Source organism: Cornus florida, unplaced genomic scaffold, assembly GCF_030987335.1.
Source record: "Cornus florida cultivar Cherokee Brave unplaced genomic scaffold, ASM3098733v1 CherokeeBrave_3.0.0_Hap2_Chr05, whole genome shotgun sequence".
In the NCBI taxonomy this organism is placed as follows: Eukaryota; Viridiplantae; Streptophyta; class Magnoliopsida; order Cornales; family Cornaceae; genus Cornus; species Cornus florida.
Window position 1 is genome coordinate 104,229,101 of NW_026775575.1, and position 18,782 is coordinate 104,247,882.

An 18,782-nucleotide genomic window follows, 5' to 3' on the forward strand; every position below is an offset into this window, starting at 1 on the left:
TTTATTGTGCAATCTCTAGCAATGAAAGATATATATATATATATTTGTGGAACACTTGAAGAATCATAAGTTTTTATTAATGTTTGTAGATATTTATAAATTTTTTGTTTTGTTGTGAGATCTATTAAATTTTGTTAATATATTTATTATTATTATTATTCTAGAAGTTTGTAGATCACCACACTCCTTAGATGTTTTAGTAGAATATTACATTATATACTTAAGAATTTTTTTTTTTTATGATTATTGTGATAGTGTCAATTGTAATATATTTATTTTATTATTTGTTACATATTCTTTATTGTCCTTAAAAATATATATATATAAAAATAATACGATGTGTATAGCCGAATTTTTTATTTCAAATTTTTAGAGTATATAACGTATTATATACGTACATATTCGTATTCATATTTTTACGTTTTCGTATTTTTTTGCCCAATTTTTAAATATATTTTAAAAAAATATTAAATTATACTCGTATGTTTTCGTACCCGTATTTTTTTCGTACCGTAATTTACTAACTATGATAAATATACTAGAACCAAAATATTAATGACTGCAAAGTAGAGATATGGATGAATATCTAAGATATCTACTTCTATGTTTTGCCAATCCAGGAAAATAGGTGATTTAGACCAAGGAGAGGAGTGTTATGGGTGTTGGTTATTTCAGTTTATATCCATATTTTCATGGAATCAACTTCTTATCAGATCAAAGCAATTTGACATATACCAGACAGTAAGGAGGAGGAGGAGGAGGAGAAGCAACAGAAGAAAAGGCAATAACTCTAGTTGGTAATAACATCAATTATTATATCCATTGGGATGAATTTTGAAGGAGAAAATTTGAAAGTTCTTTTTTGGACAAATTTGGATGCAAATTGCAATTAGGATGTCAACAGAATGGGCTTGGGCCGGACTCTTTTTTGAAACCCATCCTATCAATATAAATATAAAACTACCATAAGAAATAAAGAAAAAAAAAAAAAAATTAGTTAATAAAAGAATATTTATTTATATATTAATTACTAAACCAGGGTTTTGGATTTTGAGGTTTAGAATCATCCCAAATCTCTTCCAATAAAAGCGGGACAAGATGAGGCGCCAATCGACTGCTTAAATTGATATCTCTAATTATCAACAACAATACATGCTAGAAAATTACACAAATTCAAAAATTCCAGCAGTTGGCCAGCCACAATATAAAGCATCATCAAAGTGCACCAATGGTCATCTATCAAATTAAACTTTTTTTTGTCATTTTTCTAAGAGCGGCTTGCATTGTTGGGTACCAAGAAAATGTTTCCGAACTAGCAACGTGGAAGAGTTTAAAAGAAATAAAAAGAGTTTGAAAGAAAAATAATAATTTAAGGATTGAATTCAATAGTTGAATTTGATTTAAGCAAAGTGTGGTGAATCTATCATATGATGTCACCTTAAGGTAATGTAATAAACCCACCACCTTTTTTACATGAATTAAATTCTGTCAAATTCAATCCCCCAACCATCATTATTTTCGAAAAAAATGAAAAGTTATAAACTATTCATTTAATAAATACTTACTTTTAAGAGGAAGAAGGCTAAGGACAGTCGCTTTAGCGACTGCGCATTCACACTCGTCGCTATTTTTATTGGTCAGTAAAATTATAATTAATGAAGACATCAATTACAAATTTTTAGCTTTTATGGAATGTTAAAACTATTTTTTTTTGGGACAAAACAGCCCTTTTAAGCCTTTTATCCATCTCCTCAGTTTTCACTTTTGAAACTTCAAACTTACGCAGTTGAATTGAACCTCACTTGATGAGGTTTACATATAAACTGTATAAATGTTCGATCCATATACCAATATATGTATATATAGATATATGCATATATACATATATATATATAAAGCACAATAGTATTCAATTGCTCACTGGAGCAAGAACTTATATGCTCACTTTTAATTGTATCCTTAGGAAACTTATAATTAATTAATTGACTTTTATTTTCTTCATTTTAAGAAACTTATATTTTTTTTCCATACCATTAAATATCGTTAAAGAAAAATGACAGAATTAGACAATTTATTAAAGGAAACAAAAATAAAATAATTTGGCTACTTTTTTGCCTGGGTTTCTCTTTCCAGTAAAAAAATACTTTCCCATCACTACCGATTGTTTATTAAATTCAACAAATTTGCAAGCAGCAATAGAAACCAAATAAAATTAATCAAAAGAGATAAATAAAATGGACATTAAATAAAGATTGTTTGAGAAGTATTGATTATAATTACAACTCAAATTTCAAGATTGATTCATGTTTTATACTCAGCTTAATAAAATATTTTGAATTTGTTAAGCAACTAATTTAGAATTAGGAGACTAGTGGCTTCATAAATTTTTTAGAAAGATCCTGCAAAACAACTCTTAATATATTATTATATATCCATTTAAATGTTTTCAATGTTTTTTAATTTTTTTTTTTTTTTGCTAAATTAAATGTTCAAAGTGTTGATCGGTAAAAACATGCCAAAATATGTATAATATCATTGCAAATCCTAAGTTTTTTCATAATTTATCAATAGAATTGATAAAATGTGGACAAAAAAAAAAAAAAAAACTAAAAATGAAAATTTTACTTCGTCTCAGTGGCTGCTTGCGAATTTGGCAAAAAGTAGCCAATTTATTTTATTTTTTGTTTCCTTTAATAAATTGTCCAATTCTATCATTTTTCTTTAAAAATATTTAATGGTATGGAAAGAAAATGTAAGTTTCTTAAAATAAAGAAAATAAAAGTCAATTAACTAATTGTTGTAGGATTAGATCATAAGGCTACAATTAAAAGTGAGTATATAATTTCTTGCTCCCAGGAAACAATTGAACACTACGGATATAAAGCATTACTTTTCTTTTCTTTTTTTCTTTTTTTTTTTCCTTATTAGATCTGTATGGGTTACTTTTCTTTTCTTTTTTCTTTGTTAGGTCCGTATGCCAATTTATATATATATATATATATATATGCAATCCTCTTAACCATGAATTCATATACTCCCATATTGTTAGCTATTTATATATATATATGAATTCATGGTTGAAAAGAAAAGTAAAGCTTTATATATATATACATATATACACTATATATGTAAACTTCACGAAGTGATAAAAGATAACTGAGGAGACTGATGAAAGGCTTAAAAGGGCTGTTTTGTCCAAAAATATAGTTTTAACATTCCATAAAAAGTAAAAAATTTGTAATTAATATCTTCATTAATTACAATTTTATTTACCAATAATAATAATTAGCCTTCACCTTAGCTATTGTCCTTAGTATTTCTCTATTTTTAATTCGATCTTACATCACTCTTAATTGAGAGTCTAACAAGAATATAGAATCTTACAACTTATATTAAAGTGAGACTTATTTGATGTCGACGATGTTAATACTTTTAACACATTTATTAGATTCGATGTCGACGATGTTAATACTATTAACATATTTATTAGATTCGGTTGAGGTAATATTTTCAAAAGTAAAACTTAAAAGTGGTATAAAATTAATTTTTTTGAATCATTATCAACCAAGTGCATGTTTAAGATTGATTTACTTTGTTTATTGCGATTTTTTTTTTTTTCAATAGCAATTGTGATTTGTACTTCGTGTAGATATTCGACTTTGGTTGTTAGAGGAATCGAGAAACACTCTACATAACTTCTATTTGGCAAGACAAGTATAGAAGCAATTTTAATTTGTGCTTTGTGTAGATATTCGACTTTGGTTGTTAGAGGAACCGAGAAACGCTCTACATAACATCTGATTGGCAAGACAAGTGTAGAATTATACATTCTACAATCTTCCAGAGAGAGTATTGGAGGATCAGAGAGTTGTGATGGTGTATAAATAGAGAACGTAGTAGAGAAGTATAGAATTATGTAGATTAACCATTAATTATAAATGCATTCAAGTTGTCCATTAAGTGGAGGATGACAATAAATATGATAAATGTTTCTTATCAACGCGATCTAGTGGTCATAAGCTCCAAAAGCTAACCAACCTCTGCTTTGTTTTTAGTTCTAATAAGAGAATATTGAGCAATTAATTATGGCTCATAAAAATGATATATATTTACACATAATTACAATTCTCATCCTATTTTGTCTACACAATTAGATATTAAAATTGGTCACTTATGGCATGTAACCCCTACACAGATTAAAATTTAGTCGGGTTAACCTTTGTTCAGTGCAAGTTATAACATCACCGTCATATATTTTACCTGAAATAAAATCAAGCATAAATCCAATTCAAGCTGTTTAATTAATTAATATACTAAAAATTGGTATTACCCAAAACATTATAATTGCTCATTGGCTGACAGTAAAATGTATTAAAAAATAAATTAAAATTTTATTTTAATCAATTAAGGGAAGCTGAACAAATAGCTATCCAAAAAATCACGCACTAGATCTTGTAGCACCTACCAATGAGACTCTATCTATTAATATTAGAGGGAAGAAATCAATAAATCAATTATAGACACAAACACAAGATCCATTCTTCATAGACAAACTTGGGATTTGCGATCCTAGGTAAGATCAGTTCAGGATCATGGGATCCTTTTCAATCAAGGGCTGTTGCAGAAAATGTATTTCTAAATAATTGCCCCATAGATCCTATATCTATCTATATGATGCAGAAATTCCCCACTTGTTTTTGGGTTGCAATTGGAAACCCTGCTCTATAAATAATTTTTTTTTTTTTTAATTATTATTTTTTTTTAATCTTCTGCGTGAAACTGAAATCTGTTATATAATTCAAATATGTCTGAAGGCATGTCTTCAATTCCCTAGCTCGCTAGCAATCGATCTTCAGGTCCTTAGGCCATCCAAACTCCTCCAAGAATGCCAATACAACTCCATTCGACCACCCAAAGCCCGTCTGTGTTGTAACATACAAGAAACAGATTTAATTCAGTCCAAGCAAATTGATAGGGCATTTCCCTTTTAGCAGTAAATTCATAACAAAAGATCTACCAAGTAAACATGACAAGGAACTTGTTCCTATAATCCTATTAAAAGGATATGTACAGAGAAAAAGAAAGAATACATATGGTCAAAACTTGTGTTTAACATGTCAATGCATCTGAACTTGGTTAATGGATATCTTATAAACCAAAAAAAGTCGTTCTTGCAAATCGAGTTTGGGACTACTCATCCATGAATTTCTTTGTTAATGTTAGGCTTGTATGTATAAATGGTGGATTACCAAAAGCTGATGGTGATGAAAACTTACTTGAGGTACGTATTCACCTCCACCTCCAAATTCTCCACATTTTTTGACGTCGTATTTCTCATGCATTGTACCCGTTTTCTTGTAAGCAACATAATTGGTTCTGGTCCACCTAATAGCAATGTCTTCTCCGAATGATCTTGCTTCTTTGGATCCAGATCTTACCAAACCTTCAACTATCATGTGCTGAAGCGGCGCCCAACCATTGGGAAAGTCCCTGTTCAAAGCACGTTTTATTAGATCATAGACCAAAGAGAAAAATGAAAAAGCAAAAAAAAAAAAAAAAAAAAATTCGAGAATATTTCTTCTCCCTCCCAAGTAGACCTCAACACACAGCTCACTTACCATTGTTGTCCTGAATTTGTCAAAGAAGTTGCAATCCCAGCAGCATGGACCAGGCCCGAATATTTGAGACTTTGAGTAACTTTCTCCACCAGCGAAACATCTTCAAATAAATACAAGGGGAAGCATCTCATTATAACTCATCAATATAAGAGCAATATTCATTATGCGCTTAGGTAGCTAAAGTAATTTCTATAAAAGCCCCAACTGAATTTCTATTAATCATTGGAAGGTTGAAATATCATTTGATGCTACCTATTCAATACTTTCTGGGGGTATTCTATAATTTCTAAGGACAGTTAAAACCAGCAAGAGCAAGGTACCAGGAAAGGCTAAATCATAGTTTCTGTAAGAGAACAAAATTCCCTACCTAGTATTTAGTGTCACCATATTGTATTGCTTCACAGAAAAGAACGGACTCGTGAGTAGTATAAGCTTGACTTCTTCACCAGTCCAGAGAGGCTCAGTGGTGCTTTAGATCAATGTTAAAAATTGTTACAAACCAGACTCAAGCACCCCCGAGCTTGTACTCAGTTTGTAAATATCCAATAAAGTAACAATTCGTCGAACAAAATAACAGAACACATTAAGAAATATAAGATTTAAGTATATAGACAGAGTAATGTAATGAGGACTTGACAAGTTTTTGCCATACATCACAATTGTTGAGGGTCTCTATCAATCAATTATCACTCTCTTACCACCGAAATGGAGAAGGGGTTAGAAATTAGATGAAAATCAAGTTTTTATTTATTTTTTTTTTTTTGGGTGGGGGTAGTTTGTTGAGGCTGTCCAAGGCTATTCCTGTTACTTCAGTTTCCTAGGTTCTTCAACACTTGTGAACGAACTCATCAGTCACAATTAAACCAATCAACAAACACATTTTATCATAATTAAGATTGAGAGAATATATCTGAACTTAGATGGAGCTCAATCATGAATATGAAACAAATTCAACCAAGAACTCAATGCGAGTCCAATTTTAGCTTATTAGCACACCAAGCGTTGGTATATACTACATACAAAATCACAAGTTGGGAATTGAATATCACAAACCTGAATTAAACAACCCAATCCACAAGGGAACAAAGTTTGAAGCAAATACATTCTTATTCTGATTTGAAGCTTCCCATGTGTAAGAATCCTGAAAAATCAAAATTGAGAATTCGTTAAAATCATACAAATTTTCCATATTTACGAGACATGTTGTCTTTGACTGAAGGTATAGATGATACCTTGCATGAAGTGCTACTGCTAAGCCAATAATCAAGCCACTGTCCCATCTCTGCATTCCAGAAAACAGAGTGCATTGCCTTTTGTCTTGCTTGAGAAGCTTCGCTAAAACGTTGAGCAATGCTACTCTCTCCAATACAGTTTGCCAAGAAGGCTATGTCAAGTTCCATCTAGACAAAAAGATGCAGAAACAATTGTCAAACAAAGAGCACAAATCACAGAATGCAACCACAATATTATTGAATTTTTTAAAATTGTACCTTGAGTATGATTGCGTTCAAATCCACAGGTAAAATTGATGTTGTAGCCAATGTCGTGAGATCGGATGCATTCCTGCAACAAGACACCTAATCAATCATACCTTAACTTTTCAATATGCAAGTAGTCCTAAATCCCAAACTTGACTTCGCCCAGAGCCCCTGAGATTTGGCCTTGATTTTTAATTGAGCTTCTACGAGTGTCACTTAAATATGGTCCATGCTCGGGAAGCATGTAATATGGTTCATGCTCGGGAAGCATGTAATTTGAGCTGAGGACCTATGTGAAAATACATAATGTCTCATTGTCTGGTAATTAAGATGAAATTTTAATATATGTTATTGACATAATATGAAAAAGAAAAAGAAAAAAGATATAGTAATGATGAGTAGTATAGGAGTATTATGTAAGACAGACAACTCCCAAGTAAAAAAGAAAATCCCAAAGTAAAATATCTTACCTCATCCATCTTGTACTGAAATCCCATCCAGATTCAGCTGCTGAAGCCAGTTCTCGATAAAGATGCTGCTTCTGAGAAACGCTTGAGAGCTTGCTAGCAGTTTCCCTGTCCTGTGAGAAGAAATATAAGTTATCAAATGACAAATGCCAACATTTTCCTCAATAAGCCCCAAATTTATCAAATAACCATATCTCATACTCTCCACAATATAACACCAATATTATCCTATGATTTGTTCCTTAGGCAGGCAAGCACAGTGAAGGACGTACAATAGTTGAAGATTCTGGTCTGGGTTCGTTCCACATTGCATAGTACCGATTTAAAGTATGATTGCATCCTTGAGCATCCTGAATGGTCACCTTATGTATTCCTAAAATAATATTTACAGAAGACAGCAAGTAAATACTAATACTTTATGTGGACAGAAAATGAACCAAATAACTATATAGGCAAGCACAAGTTATATAAGTTGCAGTAGTCAATACTAAACTAAAAAATAAAGTGATAATCAAGAGAAAAAAAAAACATTCCGAGGAACCAGAGAGAAAAATCTCTTCATAGTTGATACCTGTATTCCAAAATCTGTGTTCTTTGACCAAGGCAGGGAGAGATTTCCTAACAAAGTCCATATCACCGGTCCTATCGTAGATGTCATAAACCATAGAACTTAGGAGGGGTGGCTGGCTGCAAAAAATCCCACCAAACGGATAGTTTAACTTCAAGAATATAGACAATTGAAAGCAAACATGGACGAAAAGACCCCTCAAAACACCTAAAGATAAACACTCAGCAATTCACTGTGGAAACTTTCAAATCCAAAACCATTTTTACTGCGATGCAAATAAGCTATAGTGGACTATTGATGATGTAACCTGTGTAATTACCATATCAGATATGTTGTTCATTACGCTGAAAAGACTAGGTTTAAGGAGCCCAGCATGCCTAAGCAAATATATGAAATGTGTAATGCATAAATTTACCTTCATGAAGAAATATATATTGACCAAGGGACAGAACTGTGCAATATGCAGAAACTGAGGCTATATTCAGAAAAACAAGTAATATCAATCTATAATTTGTCTGGGGTTAAAGAGAAGGAATATTTAAATTCCAATAAGAGAATAAAGGGTGTTTATGTATAGAATATCAATCTATAATTTGTCTCAGGTAAAAGAAAAAGAATATTTAAATTCCAATAAGAGAATAAAGGATGTTTATGTATATTTGACAAACATTTAACCTCTCATTCTAAGCTTCTAAGAAATCAGCAAAATTCGAGGTGTACAACTTTTGAAATGTACTTACCTCCTATTAGTGTAATATGCCCTTGCACCATTAAGAACGTGTCCAAATTCGTTTATAAGGGAAATGAGATTAATCACGATTCCTTTTGCACTCTCATACATTTTACTTGCTAACAAGCCCCTGCACCACAAATTATATAATTGACCCGATAAGAAAGACGGTTGAGAAGGGAACTATGTGAAACAATTGCAAATATAAGAAGTAAAACATATAGCAGAAGAATGAATTTCAATTTCAATAGAGAGAACCATTAATTTCTTAAATGATCCTTGATATACAAGTCCATGAGTGCCTCTGTCTAACCAACCACTGGACTCGTAACTGAACCAGCATTGCCTTTTCAAACAACTTAAGACACAAATTTAAATCAAACATCACAACTTTTGCAATTATGGTGAAATGAGAGCACCATATGTAAGTAAAATTAAGGCCCATGAGTGTACCATGTTTGGTTATGAACCACAACGAAAGAAAAAAAAAAAAAAAAAAAGTTGGATAAGAAAGAAAAGAAATAGAGTTAGGCTTGTTTGGTTTAGTTAAGAAACGAATTTTCTAATTGTTTCTACTTTTCAGTTTTACAAAAACAGAAAACTGAAACTGAGCAAGCCTACAGAAGTGAGACTATTTATATTATGTTGTATTGTTAGTGATGCATTACAATGTGATGTAAATTTGATACAATGTATCACATCCTCAAGTAATTAAGATTAAATAAGAATAGGTTTTGTCATTTGTGCATACTTCAAAAAATTATCTTACGAGTATTAAAAGTTACCAAATTTATGATATATAATACTATTCAACAATCATAATTTGTGTAATCTAATCAATCCTTCCTTCTGAGTCAATCTCTAGTCAACTTAAAACGTAATTCTTTTTCTCGCCAATTTTCTCAGTAACCAAACAGAACTAAACATTAAATTAGAAGCAGAAAAATAACAGAACAAAAACCCAAATCAATCTAACCTTATTACCCAGTACGAATCCCAATAATAAACCTCCCGGAACCTCGATCCTGGTATCATAACCGGCTTAGGCAGAGGAAGCAGAGTATGTAATTCCGGCTTCTCCAAAACCCGGTCCGAAACTTTCCGGCTCAAACTCTTCCAAAGCGAATGAACCTCTAATGCCCAATCCCTCACTACCCGGTTCTCCACTTTGGCCAAAAACCCTTCCGGCTCGGCCACAAAGTCCACCGGTTCAGCATAAACCAAGTCCTCCTCCGCTCCATTCAAGTACTCCGCAATAAACCCCTTCAAATCACCGGCCGAAACCGAACCGTTGTCGGTCTTCGGCAACTTGTGAAACGCATCTTTAGTGGCCGAGAGATTGAATTTCAAGGACACGTCGACGTAGAGTTTCGGGTCGAAGTTTTTGTGGCCGAAGGCGGTGAGTGCGGTCTCTTGGACGAGTTCGAGGAAGTTGACTAGCGGGATTGTGGGGACCACAGGGCCCGAGTCCGGTGGTGAAGTTTGGGACGTTACGGTCATGGTTGTGAATGATAATAGTAAGAACGTGAATAGGAAGAACAAAGAAAAAAAGTTGGGCTTTTTGAATTGAAAGAAAGTGGTTTTGATGGAGATTGGAAAGGACATGTTGAACCGTATGAATGGGATGTGCGTGTGTATATATATATATATTTGTGTGTGTTACTTTGAATGTGAATGGCAGGAAAAGGCCGGCACTAGGAATATATGCATGATTGGTATCTTTCTGTAACTCTGTTTGGATGTGTACAATGTTAGGTTAATGCATGCAAATTATATGTTTGTTTACATATATATATAGCAATTCTTGATTTGTTTCATATATATACACACACACGCGTGTCTAGTCACATATTCATACGTTTTTTTGTTGGGTTTATGAGTAAATCATGCCGGGAACAGTGTTGATGCCATGTGAGTGAGAGGAAATAAATGATTTCACTCTGGCTTGGATTAATTTGGGGGTGAAACGATAGAATAATTTCACTCTGAATTGGATTAAGTGAGGTCGATCCAAAAATTTGGCATGTTTTACAAGGTATTTGAGATATTAGAATTTGACTTGGAATCAAATTTCATATAACAAAGTTATGAGTAATTCAACTGAGTTGTTTATAGATAGTTTAGGTTTGGCTCAAAGTTTACACGAGACTTCATTAAATAAATGAGTTGAGTTAGTTGAGTTTAGTTCAATTCATAGATTCGTTTAGTAAACGAGTCGATTTTAAACAATAGTAGATTCCGTTCGTGTAGGCTCGTGAATATATTTGTATAGGGCTTGTAAACATAGGCTCATAAACATAAATTTGTATACGTTCATGAAAGTATGTTCACAAACGTAAACTTGTGTAAGCTCGGTTAGATTTATGAACAAATCAAAAACTCTTGAACGTCAGCTAAAATCGAATTCGAACGATTTTGTTGTTAAACGAGTCTCAATCTTAAGTATTCAAAAGAATGACAAGTCGAGCCCATTTAGCTTTTTGAACTCGTTACGATCCCGAATTGAGCCCACAAACAAAAGACTCAAGCTTGGCTTAGTTCATTTACAACCCTACTTGATAGGAATTAATCCAACTTTGTCTTGTGTGTTTTGAAGCCTTTGATATAATTCGTTTAACTTAAAAGATATCTGAAAGTTACAATTACGCATATCATACACTGTGATATTATTTCATGTGAGACTCTAACCGTTCACCTCCCCATATTATCTCAGGCTTCTCAGTTAAGACTCCAATCGGTTACCTCCCTGAGTATGATCAGTATGAAAAAAATAATACATCCTTTTCTTTAGAATCTAACTTTTTAAGTTAATAAAATTATTATTTTTTTATTATATTAGTAGTGAATGAATTATTAATTTTATAATTAATGACTTCAATATAAGAAAGTTAAATTAATAATATTATAAAAATAATATATTGACTTTTCAAATAAATTATTTATTTTTTAACTTATAAAAATAAAAAGGTGAATTTTTTTTTTTTTTTTGAGAGGAATAGAGTAATAAAAATAATAAATAAAAATTAATTAATTAATGGCCATGTCTTCAAATTTATCTTGTTGGATGGTTCTCAAGAGGAGTATGTTGGACGGTTGGCTGTCAATGAGTGAAGTGTCAAGTCATATTTTTGTAAAAGCTTTCCAATTTTGTCTTGGGGTGTGATCGCTCTTTTCTTTTTGAACTTGATTCAAGTCATTCAAACACTTTGCTATCAATTACACCTCAATATTTATTTGAGATTCCACGGAATCAATTTTTATTTATTATTATTATTATTTTTTTTTTTTTTTTTTTTTTTTTTTTTGTGTGTTTTTAGCATGGGTGGCAAATGGGTGATTGGGTTAGGTTTGGGTTAGGTTAAAAATGAGCGGGTCAATATGGGTCAAGATTCATATTTAACCTGTTCAAAAATGAGCGGGTCAATATGGGTCAAGATTCATATTTAACTCCGTTTAGAACGAGTTAAAAATGGACAAGGTCAATCCGTTATAATCCGTAAACTTATTAATTATTATTTTTAATTTTTTTTATTAAATGTTAACATGATTTAACATATATTATATGTTTGATTATTTATCACGTGTGTCTTAAGAAAACGCAACTAGGTGATTAAAATTTTATTTATTTTTTTAAAATAAAATAAAAAATAAAAAAAAGAGAGAGAAACAAAGAGAAGGGAGAGATCGATCTGGCGAGAAAGAGAAAGAGGAAGAGAGTGGACTTTCTTATGGTCACCATCTCTGTCACATCTGGTAACAACATCAATTCCCCAAAAAATTTCATTTCGCAACCTATTATATTCTAGCATTTTCTATTTTCTTTTCAAATTTCACCCGAAATTAAATAATAAAATATATATATTATCATTGGTGTCTCTATAGGACCTCCCTCACCAGATTTTCTTTTTCTTTTTCTTTTTCTTTTTCTTTTTTCAGCTTTCTCATTAATTGGTGGCCCTTCATGTCTGCTGGATAAAAAGGTAATCCATTTCCTTCTTTTTGATTCCCTTTTCATTTGTTGATTTATTCTTAAATTCAGATTTTCCGATTATATATATATAGATATTGATAAAAATAATAATAATAATAAAAGGTAAAATTTTATTGATTTTATAAAATAAAGTATTTATTTTTTTATTTATTTTTAAAAAAATTAATTATTTTTTATTTATTTTTAAGAAATTATTTTTTTATTTTTTAATTATTTTTTAAATTTTTTTTTAATTATTTATTTTTTTAGAAGAAGTTTATAGAGAGAGAAACTTAGAAAGAGCGGATTGATAAGAGACAAATTTAGAGAGATAATTTTAGAGAGATAAATGAGTTGAGTGTAATGTATAATACACGTGTGTTGTGTATTTATTATGTGATGGGTGAAATATGGTTCACCTCAAATTAAATATGATTCACCCATAACCATTAAAAGACGAGCATATATAAACGGGTTGATGATTCCTAACTCATTTTGTCACCCTTAAATTTTTTACCTACAAAGAACAACTCGTGGTTTTGGATTCATCAAGTTTTATTTGTGTCAAGGGACTTCACGACATGTGCTCAAAATTAATCTGTTACAAAAAAATTACTCGACATAAGTTTTCAGTTCAATTTGTGTGGGGATATGTTTATTTAGGACTTTTTCTGTCAGTAAGAACTATTCAAAATATATATTAATTAGTCTATATCTATATGAGAAAATGTGCTTGTTTGATGCAGTTCTAATTTTTATCCTATGTATATGACACGTATGCATAAAATATTCACATCGTATTTAATTGTTGATTAATTAATCAACTTTGGTTGTAAGAAGTTTGATGAAGTATTGGACTTTGCTTCTTAATCCAAGTGGGCAAAAGGATAATATGAGTGACAAGGCAAAGTGCAAGCCGTCATCATCCAATTTAGGTCAGGACATATGCGATATGTCATGTGACAAATATTGAAATGGAACACATCTTTGATGAAATTCAATTTCAGGAGAAAAAATAAAAATAAAACATATTATACATATTGTTAAAGATTCACCATAATTTTTATTTAAAAAAAAAAATTATATATTAAGTAAATACACATTAAAAAGAGAGATCAGAAACTAATTCTTTTGTTTTGTTTTGACGTAAAATAATTTATCAAAAATTAATGAATAAAATATTTTTATTAAATTTTATCTTTTTTTTTTCTTAATAAATATTTTATCACAATCAAACACTAAAACAAAAACTTAATTAAAAAATATTTTACAAGCTACAAATATTTTCAATCCCTTGATAGTGTTTATCATTTACAGTTTGAAGTAATAGGTGGTCAAAACTTAGAAGCTACAAATACTATATACCTTGGGAGGCAAACTGACCAAGAATGCAAAAAACGCAAGGATAAGGATTAAGGAAGCAACGTGTCCTAAAGCTAGCTAATGTAAATTACCATTTTCGTCCTTCCAACAGTTAAAATCTCTTTTTGATCTTACCATATTTACCATTTGTTATAATGGTTGGTCCATGACCCAACCCGATTTCTGTGTTCATTTTGTACCTGTTATAATCAGTTTTTTCAAAATAATATTATGCTATCACAAAAAATATAAATAAAACAGTTCAAAATTTGGTTAGATTGACGATTTGTGAAGATTATATAAAAATAGAGTTAAAATAAACCTAATTTTAGAAAACAAAATTATCTCCGATTTTCAGATTTCCAAGGATCAAAAAGACCCTTTCCTTCTCCTTGTTGGCTTTTGGCAAACAAATCATGTGAGAGTAATTAATTGGAATGTGCATGTCTTGTGTAAAGTCCTATTGTTTACCCATTTGGAACTGACAAAAACATTCAATAGGATCATGAAATTTAGATGTGAAAATTATGTATGATGGTTGGCTCGCCAAAGGAATCCATGTTTTTTAGATAAATCTGTGGATCGTTTCTTATTTGTAAGTCAAAAGGCTCAAATTCCTTGTTTAAATCCAAAAGAGTGAACCCAAAAAGAAACCACCCTCTCCTGTCTCTAGCATTCCACCATCTACCAAGAAACAAAACCCCACTTGACCATTTCTGGAACTCCGAAACCAAACCATTTTGGAGCCACGTCAATGAGATTGTCTCCCTTCCATATAAATAAAGAATCGCCTTAATTGCCATTTATACGTCTAATGGATGGTAGATGATTGATTAGAAAATAACAAGGCCTTGGTGAAGTCAAAACACATGGTATACTATGTGGAATCAACTCTTTGATTTATATTTTTTCTTCTTTTAAGCACCAAGAAGCGCATCTAGTGTAGTGGTATCATAGTACCCTCCCACGGTACTGACCAGGGTTCGATTCCCTGGATGCGCATTTTGTGTGCTATGTGTCTTTTTTTAAAACTTTGATACGTATGTTTCCTCATTTTCCACCAGATGGCTTTATACAATAATCAAGTCATACGAAGTCTAAGAAACGAGTTTTAATCAGTTCAGACCTGACTCTTGAACAAGAATTGTCTGATTTATTTACTCTCCTCGCCGAACTTTGTCTCAGACTAAGCTAAACGAGCCAAACAATCTGAGCTCGCTCAAAAACTCTTATATGAGCTAAACCCAAGCTAAATATTGTGGAGCTCGACACAAGCTTTGACTTGGTTTGCCTCATTTATAGCCCTAATTTCCATAATATTTCCAAGCTATCCTCCTACAAATCCTGCAGATGGCATGCCCATCATTTCAGCGTTTTCTTGCACTTCGGGTGCTCTAGGCAAATAACCCCAGCACCATAAATGTGTTTCCATTTTTCATAGCCTGACACTAAATGTTAAAGAAATATATTCTACCCCTCGTGCAAAAAGAAAATGTTAAACCTTATATTTTTTTGATAAGTAACTCTTCATGAAAAACATTCATCCTGTAACAACTGTTTTCACTCAAGAATGCCCACCACCGGGGGGAAAAAAAAAAAAAAAAAAAAAAAAAAAAAAAAAAAAAACATGTATTCTGTAAGAACATCGTGACAGGAAGATGCTCTAAAACAGCCGCATATTCTGTAAGGGCACATAGCATGATGCTTGTTGCAGAACTTTCTATCATTACCCCTACTCAGCTGGTATAGTTAACACAAGGTTCTTAGGAAGATTGAAGGATCTTCTTGTAATCGTGGAATGTCCCATTGAAAGGTGTTACCCTGCCTTCAGAAACCACCCACAGCTGCTCTACACTTCCAGATATCAAATGCTCATCGTGACTTACCTGCAAGTGCAAAATCGAGAAGGTGCGGTTAACTCAAACAAATTCCTGAACATGATTGTATTATTGCTGTTGTTGCAAATGAAAATTGACAGGAAGTGGCAAAATACCATCAGCACGCCTCCTTGGAAAAGAACAAGACCCTGAATTAATGCCTCCACAGCATCCAAATCCTACATTACAAAAATAATGCAACGTCATAAAATTGCAGTCAAGGTCATAATTTTTTCATTTTGTTTTTGTAATGGATACTTCCAAAATCTGAAAGGCAGCTTTCTTAGAAAGGATATAATGATGTTCAATGAGGAATTATGGAAAAAAAAATAAAAAAGAAGAAGAAGTTGAATGAGGTATAATATGATAAAACGTAATTTTGGGAATGCCAAATTATTATAGCGAATCCAATAACACGATAAATATGGGAGGATGCTAGCCAGTGAACTTCCCTTGCAAGCAGCACTCCTGAAGAATAAGTAAAGACACCATACTTTTTTAAGAAAAATAAAGACACCATATCCAAAATTTTGGGAATGCCAAATTATTATAGCGAATCCAGTAACACGATAAATATGGGAGGATGCTAGCCAGTGAACTTCCCTTGCAAGCATCACTCCTGAAGAATAAGTAAAGACACCATACTTTTTTAAGAAAAATAAAGACACCATATCCAAAAACCCAACTGCAATTACCCTAAAACGTTTGGATTAAGATTGTGATGGATCATGCTATCCGCTATCGACTAATATCACATGATGGTAAAGCATCATTTCACTTCCTCCGATATGTACATATATTTTGAAGAAACATATGAAGCCAAGAAAACAATGATAGAAACTTACAAGATGATTTGATGGCTCGTCAAGCAGTATAATGTGAGGCTTTTTGAAAGTTATCTTTGCGAATGCAACTCTGCTTTTCTGACCACCTGTCATATCATCCATAGCATTTTACAACAAATGTGGGGAAACCTTTAGAAAAAAAATAATGCTGCTAATAATGCTGCTAAAGGCTGTTGTCATTATTGAGATCTAATACACTGTCAGACAAAATAGTTTGTCCGTGTACTCATTAGGCAACCCATTAATTTCAACTCAATAATAGGATATGGTTTTCCAATGGACCAACTAAATTAACCACGTGCACTAGTCTCCTCGAGATCCAAGTTAACTAAAGTTTAAGCATATGAAATGAAATTCCTTACAGTAACTGAAAACTGCAAGAAAATTAGAAAAGAAAATTACCAGACAAGGTGTACATTGGCTGAAGAGCAAGATTTCCAGTTACACCAAAGGAACCTAAATGAGCTCGAAGCTTCTGTTCGGGTACTCCCTGCAGAAAGCCAAAAGGCAATCATATAATGAAAGACGACCATTAAAAAAGTATCTCCTGCATATATGCATATATAGAAATTTACACACAAACATATATATAAGCCACATGGTCATATGACTCATCCACACAACGCCAGCAGTAAGAAATGTATCATAACTTGTTACCGAAACTGGTCCCCACCAAGGAGGAAAAAAAAAACTGGACCCCGGCAGTTGAATTGGTGAACAGAAAAACTAGACCCTTGGTTGGACCCCAGTTCACATTATAAGTTAAAATATTGAAATAATTTTAACTATTAAATAGAAGCTCGATGTGAATGAGATTTGAACATAGCTCCACCATTGATCCACTCATAAACCAAAACCACCATGTCTGTTATGTCGTTGCTTTTTAGTTAGCACAATAAATATGTAACGTCCCCCTTTGAAAAGGAATGAACCAGTGAGTAAACGTGAGGTTGAACCAGCTGAACTGTGATTAGGCCATCAATGTTCTGAGACCCATTATTCATACACTCCACAACTAATTGTGGGAATTAACTTTTTGTGAGGCCCGTCATAGCTTTTTGTGAATGAGATTTGAACACAGCTCTGCCATTGATCCATTCATAAACCAAAACCACCATGTCTGTTATACTGTTGCTTATTAGTTAGCACAATTAAAATGTAACACCCCCCTTTGAAAAGGAATGAACCAGTGAGTAAACGTGAGGTTGAACCAGCCGAACTGTGATTAGGCCATCAATGTTCTGAGACCCATTATTCATACACTCCACAACAAATTGTGGGAATTAACTTTTTTGTGAGACCCGTCATTAAATTAGATACCCATATCATGACTGTCATGCAGGCCAAATATTAAGTTGATTGATCATCATAACCATTGTCTTAATTCCATATGAGTGGGGTCGGCCAATCAATGGGTAGCTATTTGAGTCATTATCTGAGTCCCTATTTATGAAAAATTAAAATAAGAGTCTAGTTAGTGTGAATTGGATAGTATATTTCTTGATCGGCAATTAACTTGATATTAACAAGACATGACAAGTATGGGAAGAATATTCATACTTCGTTTGGCATAAGGAAATGAATAATTGAAGGGGGCAGGACCATAGGAGGAAGGAAAAAGAGACACCCCTAGGGAAGGGAAGGCGTCCATCCCTCCTTTGTTTGGTTGAGCGGAAGGGAAGGAAAGAGGTTGTATTGTTTTTTTACTATTATACCCTTAAGTATTAAACTAATACATTTAAATAAGGGTGATAAACTCTTTTTTATTTTATCCAACAAATTTTCATTCTTTCTCTCCACATCCATCCTTCCTTCCTTCCATCCCCCTCCTTCCTCCAAACATAGTCAGAGGGATTCCACAGTTATT

The 18,782-nt window shown here is 32.3% G+C and overlaps 2 protein-coding genes and 1 non-coding gene across 3 annotated transcripts in view; 1 reads left to right on the forward strand and 2 right to left on the reverse strand.

Moving 5' to 3' along the window:
* Positions 1 to 4,495: 4,495 nt before the first annotated feature.
* Positions 4,496 to 10,621, reverse strand: LOC132308179 (probable trehalase). Its single transcript, XM_059806199.1, has 11 exons — positions 9,838 to 10,621; positions 8,872 to 8,991; positions 8,135 to 8,250; positions 7,836 to 7,936; positions 7,567 to 7,676; positions 7,109 to 7,181; positions 6,851 to 7,018; positions 6,672 to 6,759; positions 5,619 to 5,718; positions 5,277 to 5,490; positions 4,496 to 4,922 (listed from the first exon to the last, which is right to left on the reverse strand). Exons 1-11 carry the CDS (start codon positions 10,464 to 10,466, stop codon positions 4,839 to 4,841), a joined length of 1,803 nt encoding a protein of 600 aa, XP_059662182.1. The 5' UTR covers positions 10,467 to 10,621; the 3' UTR covers positions 4,496 to 4,838.
* Positions 10,622 to 15,124: 4,503 nt separating this feature from the next.
* Positions 15,125 to 15,195, forward strand: TRNAG-CCC (transfer RNA glycine (anticodon CCC)). The gene has a single exon. It is a non-coding gene; the product is annotated as a tRNA-Gly (tRNA).
* A 491-nt stretch (positions 15,196 to 15,686) lies between these two features.
* The window catches only part of LOC132309891 (ABC transporter F family member 3), a 14,447-nt gene continuing 11,351 nt past the window's right edge, over positions 15,687 to 18,782 (reverse strand). Inside the window, exons 14-17 of the mRNA XM_059808152.1 lie at positions 17,318 to 17,426; positions 16,916 to 17,001; positions 16,187 to 16,249; positions 15,687 to 16,079 (exon numbers count right to left, since the gene is read on the reverse strand). Of these exons, the coding sequence (XP_059664135.1) occupies positions 15,957 to 16,079; positions 16,187 to 16,249; positions 16,916 to 17,001; positions 17,318 to 17,426 (381 nt within the window). The 3' untranslated portion in view covers positions 15,687 to 15,956. The remainder of the gene's footprint in view (positions 16,080 to 16,186; positions 16,250 to 16,915; positions 17,002 to 17,317; positions 17,427 to 18,782) is intronic.